At 38.0% G+C, this 11,340-nt stretch overlaps 1 protein-coding gene and 1 long non-coding RNA gene across 2 annotated transcripts in view; one reads left to right on the forward strand and one right to left on the reverse strand.

Moving 5' to 3' along the window:
* DOK6 (docking protein 6) overlaps positions 1-11,340 on the reverse strand; it is a 473,746-nt gene continuing 462,406 nt past the window's right edge. The window contains exon 8 of the mRNA XM_019545244.1: positions 1-7,164. Within this exon, the coding sequence (XP_019400789.1) occupies positions 7,025-7,164 (140 nt within the window). The 3' untranslated portion in view covers positions 1-7,024. The remainder of the gene's footprint in view (positions 7,165-11,340) is intronic.
* The window catches only part of LOC109316869, a 17,602-nt gene continuing 13,939 nt past the window's right edge, over positions 7,678-11,340 (forward strand). The window contains exons 1-2 of the long non-coding RNA XR_002102938.1: positions 7,678-7,690; positions 11,275-11,277. This is a non-coding gene — a long non-coding RNA (uncharacterized LOC109316869). The remainder of the gene's footprint in view (positions 7,691-11,274; positions 11,278-11,340) is intronic.

The raw sequence follows: 11,340 nt of genomic DNA on the forward strand, positions 1-11,340 counted from the left end.
TGTTGTTGATATATATTATTTATTTAGACTGTTACAGCAATTTCTCTGGCAAACTTTAAGTAATTTACAATATTAAATAATCATGATTTAAGGGATCAGTAGGTTATTAGGCATGCTAACCTACAAACATATGTACATTTTGCAGCATTTTTTTCTCATATTCTTAAGTAGATTAGCATATATTTTAATTCTGTTTAAATATATTCTGTCAACACCACACTTTCTCATAAAGAAGGTTGGCAAGAAGATAGACTTTTTAGGGGTTCTACTGCTTCCTCTGGAAGATATAAAACCCCATAATTGTAATGTGGAAGGCATATTTTCACTAGAATTCATTTATGAGTGACATGGCCTGAAACATGAGGACTGAACACATTGTATGCATTTTTATCTATAATAACCGAAGACACCATTTTTATTTATCTTAGTGTTTAATCCTTTCTGAAATGCTTCAAATTGTTTGCTTCAATAATATACTACTGCAGTGAATTCCATAACTTATACAGCAAATATATATATCTATAGATATGTGTAGAGATATATATATTTGCATCTGGATTAATCAATGAACCTTAACTAGATTGCTACTGTCGTATTCTGAAAAGGCTAATTTGGACACTCAGTTGACCCTGTCTATGCTATAAATGCTTCTACTTGAGTTTTATCTTGTGATCAGAGATGAGCATAAGGTGCTGCTCGTACCTCCCACTAATGCACTCCCAATAGTGTAAGCTATACATTATAATGAAGTATGTTGCAGGGCACAGTACTATATGTGTTTCACATCTCCTAAGCTGTGATACTTCTTAGCCTTTCTGTTGCCTCTGAGAACCCTACTGCTTTCTCCTGAAAATGCCACTGTTTGCTCTTGTGCTCTTTTTGATGCAAGATACAGTGCCAATAAGTTGTTAAGCATGAGTATATATATATAGTATAATGGTTAGCATAATGCCATTATACTATTTTTCTACATTGCCTATTTTTCTTAGAATGGTATGAAGATGCAAGGCAACTTTTATAAAAGCACCTCTAGAATTGAAACACCTCCTGTCAACTGAAGAGCTTTAAAAGATTACAGTATTAATATTGACACAAAGAAAGCATTATTTTGTACTGTGTTCTCTTCTTCATGAAAGAGCAGTGATGAGAATAGATGTTTAAGTGCTATCTTTGTTCTCATTATTGGTGTAAAATTCTCAAGAGACTGGATTAATTTTGTGCTATTTTCTGTGCCTATAACAGTCTGTTACAAGACAATGAAATATATGCCAAGAACAAGAATTTATTGTATATTAAAAATGGGGTATAACTTTGATCACAAAAAAGGTTACAGGAAAAAAACACTGAAAAATATATCCATTTTCTTGACAATGCTATGATTGTAACAAGCACAGAATGATGCTAATGGATTCAGTCGTTCTCCTGACACTTCCCACACACCAGGATAAAAAGAATATGGCCAAAATTTAACCTTTCTCAATACTGTTCAGTGTGAAATGTGAAATTCAGAAAGGGCTTAACTCCTTTCTCAGGAGCAGTTTTACATACTCAGCAAACAATGAGAAAAGAAAGAAATAGGACAAAATCCCTTCTCAGTTATGCCTCAGTTTTAAGCTCAAGTAGGCTGTAAGGCACAACTGAGAGACAAACTTAGTTTATCAAATATAGGAATAAATTGTAGAAGAAAAATGAATAGTGTATTTTATGGCAAAAACCCCATTAACTTCAACAGAACTTTGATTTCACCCTAGTAAATCAAACCCAGACTTCTAACCTGATATTTAGATGCCTAAATAAGTGGACTTATTTATTGTTCCCGTTTCTTCCTTGACTTCTTTGTTTTTGAGTGGCTGGGCTTACAGAGGAAACCTGATTAATGTTACTTCAGTAGCTGTCAGATAATCAGCTCCGGTTCTCATATCTTTGTGACTCTTAACATTCAATTTATTCTGATAGGTGTTTGTGGTTCAAATATCATACAACTTTTTTAGAAAATCAATCAGAAGGTAAATACTTGTATATAGTACAAAAAGAATAAGCTATTGTTTTCAGGAGGTGAAGAATTTGCATCCATGAAACTTATATGTTGCATCAAAACTCAATCTCATAGTTCAAATGCTACAGGTGTGTCACTACAATAATGTGCAATACAGCTACATTTTACTAGCAAAATATAAGCTTATTTTGTACTGGGGATGGGTGGCAGGAAGGGTCATGGGAACCTAGTGTTTGTATGTTGACCAGTAAATTCTTATGGAAAAAAAGGAAAACAAGTGCCACTGCTCTGTTAAAGAAAAGTCATTTCAGTTCTGTGGGAGCTAACCCTTCACATAGTCAAGTAAGGGTTTCCTGCTTCCTATGCCCTGATTTTCATTTCTCAACTTTGTAGAAAGGGTATTTTTGTATGCATGAAGCTATAAAATGACTAAAAGCTTCAAAACTGTAAAAACTAGGAGGAGATGAGTAGAGAGAGAGAGAGGTTTCTTCACTAGAAGGAATAGTTGCATATTAATAATGCTGGATTTCATCTTAGAAAGTGTAGTGCTTCAAAAGTCTGAGATCTTGTCATAGGAAACCAAGCCTTCGGGTTTTAGTTACTCGTTAAAATCCAGCCCAGAATGCTGGTAACCACAGTCTGTGCTGAGATCTCAGTCAGTTCTTACTGCATAGACGTCTCAGAAATCACTAGCATTTTTGGTGCTAAGTAACACCTGTTGAAGTGCTGATAAAGTCAAGGCTGATAAAGGAATAAACCTGAATTCCAACTCTTGCCAGCATACACAGGTGTTTACTCCAAGCTAGGATGGATGTCTGTGGGGTACTACCCATGATTTAAAGACAGGGGTTCTCAGAGGCTGCCTACAGCTCACCAAATGAGTAACCAAACAGGATGTTTGCAGGCTGAAGTATATAAATTATTGCTGCAGAAACCACTTTAATACTTCCTTTTTTTCAGATGTTGAGGCCCAGAACCTGCATGATGTAAAAACAGGCTGGGCTGAAGAAAAACAATTAAACCAGTGTGCTTTTTATTTACTATGCAATTCCCGCTTATTTTAATGCTATCAATTGCAAACTTTTGCTACAAACTCTATTAGCTCTTTGCTAGAATGAAACAGAACAGCTTTCCTGGCTAGTTGGGTATGATTTAATTCCTACATTTATTTTACCAACATATTTGTAAATCTTTTTTTCTTGGTAAGTTTGTCTTTTTTTTCACTTGCTCTCAAAATTTTCTTAGGATAGGGTGCAGGTGTGGAACTGGGAACAGAATTGAGAAGTCCAAGACAGAGCTCAAAGGACTTATTCTACAAATAATACTTTGTGTTTCAGATTGTAAGATGTTTATCTTTTTGAAAGTGGACAGGCAAAAAGCTCTGTCGTAAGGACAGGATGCACTCAAAGTCAATTTAAAGTGACAGATAATGACCAAAATGTAGGTGTTTCAAAACAAGGAGTGCACTGTGTACTCTAAGGAGCTTCTGCTACCTTAAAATCACACTCGTCTCCATCCTGCTTCTCCTTTCCTGCCCTAAGTGAATTCTATAGCTTAGAAACATCAGTATGTGGCAATTTAGCACGTAAGTATTTGAGATGTTCTGGTAACAAGGCATAACTATGCAGTGCACCACTTGTTTACAGGGACAAATAGACACCCAGGTATCCTCAAAGTTTAAAATTACAGTTAATGTATTCATGTTACCAGAACAAGATAAAAACAACAGCTTTAAAACTGGTAACCTTTTACATTTCTTGGTTGTATCTGGGTACCACTGAAGACATGTTGCCCTCCTGCTCTCTACAGCCATGTAGCTGAAATTAGAGTGCTTTTTATCTTGGTTTAGGAGGGGACATCCTATTTGTGCATCTTGCACATGAACAAAGCCGAGACTTGAACAGGGATCTGTGTGATCCCCAGGTCCCTTACGGAGCCTTGTAGTCTCTAGGCAGCAGCTCAACCATGTAAGTGAGCCAAAAGGATGTCTTCCTTCTGGCAAAACCACTAGGAGCTGTCGAAAGGTGTCTCAGCAGGAATTCACTCATCTTATAGAACAGGTATATGTTAAAGCAATTCCTTCAAGGCAGTGTTTCTCGTAAGACCTTCAACTATTACCTGCCAGTTCCAGTTCTCCTAGGAAGTACATTTTTTGAGGATCATTTCTGAGGATAACATAGAAAGCCCTTGAAAGTGGTTATCATCTGTTGTTCTGAAGTGGCACAAATAATGAACTCACTTCATTTACTCACCTGCCACCGAATACCTCTGGTTCTCAGGGGTCCAATTTCCAACTGATGAGGGTACTGTAAGTGCTGCTGCTTCTGTCTTTAACTTCTTTACATATTTGTTTTTGTCAAAACGATTCTCGATAGATTTTGGTATCTAGTTCCCAGCCTTTATCATGGAATTAATTGCATACCTGTGGCTGCAAAAAATTGCTACAAGTACTTAAATATGCTTTGTTTGAAAATTATTGCTGTATACCATTGCGAAGGCAAATTAATGGAATTACTGTAGGTGGCTAATCCTTTTATTATGAATAACATCTGGGTATTTACAAGCCCAGAATGATGCAGATGTGTAGGCTAAAAGTACACAGGCTTTTCTCATGCATTACTAGAAGAGGTGGCCACCAGCTGGGTTAGAAAGCAGATACTACCTCCCTGCAATAGAGTGCATTGTTGAGTTTTATCTTCTCATCTTAAGTACAAGCAATGGCCACCATCAGAGACAGGATTTGGGATTATATGCACATGTGGCCAGAAAGAACTTCTAATGTCCTGGTATTTGTTTTTTATCTTGCCATATTCTTATACTTTGGACCATAAATATTAAGAGAGAAGTTTTTGCATCACTAAGCAAACCATATGAATGTGATATTTGAGGTGACAAAATGTAAAACAAAAATCACACCAAGACACTTAGAGGAAAAAAGTGCATAATATACATATTTTGTGGGAAAGTTGCAGCATTTGCAGTTTTAGAGAAGAAAAAATATTGAGCCAGAACCTCAAAGGATACAAATTTGGCATGCTGAAAATCCGACCCTTTGTACTGAATTTTACATGTATTCTTTGCAAATGCAAACATTCTCCCAGAAACAAAATGTCAACATGATTGCCTTTTCAAAAAGGGAAGTGCAGATGAATTTGTATTGATGGGCACATCTTAGAGTGCACTATGGGTGCAGTTTGTTGACTGTGGGGTGGTAATTTTTCACTGTGGTGTTAGCCCATCCAAATGTTATACAGACAGAGCTGTTCTATTTGTAAATGTGGTGGTAGTAGTGGAGACAGAGCAAAATAAAGGAAAAGAAAGGCAAAAATAAACTCAATTGTTGCAGGCTGCCACTGATTCATTCAAACAGATCACAAACCTTTTTCATTCAGCAGCTGTTCACTGAGGTATGTAAGACTACATACAATCTGTTAGCCTGTAAAGTGTTTGGAGAGAAGCTGAGCATACCATATCAATAAGGGTTTAATCAAAAGCAGACATTTTTTTTTGTACCTTTTTATAAAAAATGACCCTTTTCAAGTTACAAGAGCAAAAACTGTGTACTTGGAAAAATCTATGGTTCTCCTTGTTACATGTCCTCTACCAATCCTAACAAACAAATAATGATGGAAATTCCTTGGGTAATTATGGCAATCTGTTCTACACCAGGAATGGAATAAAAGGTCTCCTCACAAAAAATACAGTGAGCAGATCTTTCCCTCCCCAGTTTTAAAAATTTCAAAGCATCACATACTGTACATATATAATTGATAACCGTTATGAACATTGAACTCTTCAGAACAACTGAAACTCATTCCTCACACCTAAGGGGGTGCTTTCAAAGGTCTCCCTTACTAATCCCAAACTCCAAACTGCAATTTGCATGGTTTATTGTTTTGGGTTTCTTTTGGGTAGGGGGTTGTTTGTTTTTTGTTAAATGTACCTCAAAGAAAGAAAGTTCTAATTTAGAATTGCTCCAAGTCTTTTCAAGTGAAATGGATAATTGATCCATGACCACATACAGAATGCAGTTTGCATCTCAAAACTCTCTGGGAAATAAATTGAGAAAACCAAGTAACTTTAACCAGAAGGACAAGGATGGAACTCAGCGATAGCACAATTGAGAATCCTGGTCTATAATGAGAATATAAGATTGACACTGAAGAACTCAGCCCAGATTTGTATGTCTGAAGAACAGCTTCTCCTCTTTTCAATTTGTCAAACAGCAGACTTTGCTATTTAAATATTTTTCAGAACAGGCAACTCTGCAGGGCCAGATCCTTCTCTTTGTGTGCGCACAGTTTTCAGTGGTATTCATGATAGTTGTGTGCACACAATTTGCCCCTAGAAACTTATGGTTAGATACGCACTAGGTAACGATCTTACTTTTAATGCAACGAATTCTATTTTCCAATGTATTAGAAAATGTTAACCTGCCACCCCACAATATATATCTGTCTAGCCATGGTAGCTATGGGAGCCTGATTAAAAAGGTGTTCATTCCTTTTTAGAATTACAACTTTGCTATTTCTAAGGATAACATATGCAGTATCTATATGCTCTTTAACTGGTAACATGTCTACAGTACCGACTGGAATCAGTAAGTGGCCACCAGGGTATAAAAGTGGATACTGTCATCAAGTGTGGAGATAGGCAAACTTGACAATGGAGATGGATGGCAAGAACCTCATATTGTGTCATCATGTTCCAACCCTAGGATGGGCATGTCCTGTCATGCAGAAACCTTCGCACCAACAGGATTTCATTTGTTTCAATTACTTGCTTACAACTGGAGTTCTATTTCTTTTTATATGTGGACGAAAGAAAATAGAAGAAAATAAATAAAAGACTTAGCCTCTCCTTCCGGGAAGCTGTACTCCAGCTTTTAATCTTCATTGTAACCCAAGCGGAGCTGATAGGCCTCAGTTTTCACTATATTTTGTCTTTTGCTGAGGACGCAAGTGACTTCCTGACCCTACTGGCAGGTTCCAGGCTAGACTGTCTCTCTGATCAGCTGCTCTCTGTATGTCACTGCATGAGGCCTGAGCTGTAGCTGAATCCATAGCTGCTAGACAGCGACAGGGACTGCTGGTGCTCCTCGCTCTGCTCTGAGGCGTAGCTGGGAAACGTCTGTGCACGAGACACCTTTGTTGAACCGAGACTGTGACCTGGATGGAAGGCAGAGAACAGTGTATTATAAAGGTTTGCCATAAATCAATTTACTAAACTTCAAAAACAACTGAGCGAAAGGTTGTCTCTGAATTAGTTAGGAAGTAGGGTTTCCAATCTCTCTTTTCTCTCTAATGTAATGCTTTGATTATTGTCCTCCAAACACCTTTGAGGTACTCTTCATACCTGTGAACGGGCATGTCTTGACTAATACAATATTGTTCATGCTCTTTACCTATCTATATTTGTGCCCCACTAACAGAGGAACATTCTTTTTCAAACAAAGAAGAAAAAAGAACAAACTCATATTTTCACTATGATTACAGTTCCTTTTCTTTTACGGATTCATTGTTTTACTCCCTGGTTTGTGTAGAGAGGTCCAGTTCTTCAAAGCCACTTATACACCTACATTCAACATTTAGGCACCTCTTTTACATGTAACCACTGTTTAGCTGCCATCTAAAGCATGTGGACACCTAATTTTCTGCCATTTACTATAAACAAAGCCATCTCAGCATTGGCACAGTCTCACAACCAATGAGTTGGTGAGAAATGCCTACAGGTGGGAAAAAAGCTTCATTTGCAGGACACAGACCTGTAGGCATGGCCAGCATCTGTCAGACCCCATAGCAAAAAGGCCAGGTGCTGGTTACTGCTAGGTGGTGGTGGGGGCACATAACAGAAGGATCATGCGTGTCCCACTTCACATTGGTGATCAGGGCACCAGCACAGGATGTGGGACATGTGGATTATAATCCCTGCTGTAATCGGGCAGATCCAGGATATTGAACAAAGGTTTCCAGGTCCATACCTCATGTTAGTATCCTACCCACTAGACCATTCACTATTTTGAGGTGCCTTCTCCCTTTCTTTGGTTTTCATGGACAGGAAACCAGGCATAGATACCTAAGCAACTGACCTTGCTTAGATGTCTAACTCCAGGATTGGGTTCATGGGAGAAACCCTAGGAGAGAGAAGTGCCTGACAAGAAGTAGGTACTCACCAGACACACTAGATTAGATGCCAAAGCCCTGCCCTTTCTCTCTGTGTTTCACTTGTGCCTAGGCATCTACTTTGGTGTCTAGTGGGCTTCTTTTAGGAAAACTTGGCACCAAATTTGAGGCTAACAATTCCACTAGGCAGAAGACCACCTATACCTGGGGTGTTGCAACACTTCATATGTTTAACAATCTGGGCCAGATGCTTGAAGGTTCCTTCTATATATGATTTGATCCTGTACTGTCTTCAGTGTTTGCATAAGTATGGGGAATTCATGTGAGTACTTTTAGGAGTAGGCAGATAAGGTTCTTTGGGTGAATCTAATATTTTTTATTAGACCAACTTAAATAGATGGAAAAAATATTTTTTAGCAAGCTTTCGGGTATAAAAACCCTTCATCAGGCTTAGGAAGCCTCTGCAGCTTGTGTGTGCTCTTCCTGGATGGAATGAATCATAAAGAAGCCTTTACTATTCTTTACTATGCCCTAAGCACCATCCCTACCACCTTCTCTAGCCGCCAGCATACCCAGCTGCCCTCCTGCCACCTTCCCATAAAGCCATAAAGAACATTCACCACAACAGAACATAATTAGTTAATCCTTAATCAGTCAAATGCCCATTTTCAATAGATTCCAGACATACCAAATTGCTCTTCTTTTGTGCTGTCATTTATATTTGGAATAGTCTCCCACTTCTTTTCTAACATTTTAATTTTTTAAAGTCTTTCTGGGCACATCTACATGTGCAATTAAAGCACAGCAACAAACTCTGGCACTTATTGCACTGGGGTTTATTACTCCTGCATATGCCATTTGAAATGTGTGCCTGCACACTGAGCTGGATTGGAGCAGTCCCAGCTGGTGGGGGGCCCTGGGAGTTAGCCTCTGAGCCCAGGGCTACTCCTGCTCAGCTCAGTGTGCTGCAGAAGGACTGACTGGGGCATGAAAGAACGTACCCCTGCACTGAAGCACCCTCCTGCCCCAGCCAGTCATGTCAGCTGCTATAAAGAAGTAGATGCCAAGATGTTTACTGTGGAGCCAAATAGGCAACTCCACAGTAAACATCTCATGTAGATGTGCCCCCTCTTCCATAAATTCTTGTTCCCTATGGATTCTCAGAGCCCCTTCTTTAATGGAACCATACTTTATATAGCTTAGATGGTGCTGTGACTTCTTGCCATTCAATTGTAAAATGATCAGGCAGGACAGACATTTTATTCTCTACTTTGTAGAACATCATGCACATTTATGGTAATTCATAAATGTTCAGTGCTATTTAATAATTGAATTGTTAACTAAGGAATAAAAGCCATTCTTATTAATTTGAATAATAATGTTAGTGGTTTCAAAGGGAAAAACTCATAGAAAGCCTAATGTTTACAAATTGCCTGGATAAGCTAAAGTCTTATGCTCAGTCAAAGACCAGTATCATAATTAGTATTGTGTATTTATACTTCAGCATTAATGAAAGATGGAACATAGTCTACATGATAGAACACTGGATTAGGAATCAGAATCTGATCTGCTGGAAACAGTGCTAATTAATTTAAGTGTGACCTTGGCCTAATCAGCCCCGTGGAGAGAGAACTGAGCAAGCTGTATATGCTGGTTTGATTACTGGTATTTGTATAGACATGTTAGTGTGGCAATCCACCTGGGCTAATACATTTTGCTTCTCAGCAGATGAATTTGCTTCCAGTAACATGACTATATTTTTTCTGATCCCCACAGTGTCTGTAAGCACATTAGCTTGGATATCTCTGCATGACACTGCATTGTCAGGTAAGGTGTCTCATGACTCTCTTCAGAGTCATGAGACGTTACAAGTGATTTATTCAAAGCTACGCAGAAAGTTGATAAACTTAGGAACAGAGCCCAGCTTATCTGACTCCCTATAGCTATCCTGCTGATAACCTACCTTAGTTAATTAAGACTAGGAAAATTCTTTGAGCACCTTAAATGCATGCTACTATGTTAGTACCAAGTATTTGTTTCATCTTCAGAAATCACAATTCAGGGCTGGTATTGAAATGGGATTGGAAAAAATTGGTTAAAATATATTTAGTAATGTCACTATATATATAAAAAACAACCCCCCCTTTTTGTTTAAAACAAAACAAAACAAACACAAACATTTATATTGACTTTGAATGACTCTACAGGTCTAATGGCCTCACACTGAAGAATATAATTTTTCTAGATTGACCAAAACTGTTAGCATTTCAGGGACAGCAAGGATGTAGCTAATCAGCTTTGGCAAACCCTTGACATAACAGCTGCCCTTGGACACATCTATTAGCACTGCAATTAGTTTATTGCTTCACAAAAAATTACAAGCCCTCAAAAGGTAAGGAAATGAGTAGCAATATCAAGAGACAGGAAAAACTAAGCCAAAAAAAAAAAAAAAACCCAACCCCAAAACCTGACAAAGTAAAGGTAGAGATAATAAAAACACAAGCAGCATTCCCAGTGGCAACTTAACAATCACAAAATCCCTTTTATAGCATGCACAAGCAGAATGCATTCTGTATGTGTAGCTATACTACTTATTCACTGGATTAAATTAACATTAGCTTCCAAAACCCTGACTGAGATGCCAGGTCTAAATGTTTTCTGCTTCAAGAAGCTTTTGCATTAAACTGCATTACAATGTAAACTGGCAATGAGGGCTGAACTGCAAAGTAAAACTATTGAAGAAAAGCAGACTGGCATATTATGTTGTCTGAGAATAAAGAGCCAATCTGGAAAGCTTTACTCGTGAGTGAATTTCACATGCACAGAAGAGTCAACTGGCTGTCTATTCATTTTTTATTTTTCTGGGATTTGCATAATGACCCGTTGTTTCTTTGCCTTAGCACAAACTTATCTATAAAGCAGTCTTATGATCATAAGTGTTTGACTTGTTATTCCAAAGCACCTATTTTTTCTTTTTAAAACATGTGTTGCCTTTACGTCCCAAAAACTAAAATAACCAGGTTATGAAGTGAACCTAGTGGATTGTTTAATGCAAATATTTTACTGGTGCTACAAAAGTTCACATGCAAAGTATTAGCCTTATTCTTCTGCATCTTCAGCTCACCAAGGTAATTCGTACATATGTACACATATCAGGGTGTACACACACACACACACACACACACACACACACACACACACACACAGAGTAAAACCTTGTTA

Source organism: Crocodylus porosus, unplaced genomic scaffold (assembly GCF_001723895.1).
Source record: "Crocodylus porosus isolate Cpor-Errol unplaced genomic scaffold, CroPor_comp1, whole genome shotgun sequence".
In the NCBI taxonomy this organism is placed as follows: domain Eukaryota; kingdom Metazoa; phylum Chordata; order Crocodylia; family Crocodylidae; genus Crocodylus; species Crocodylus porosus.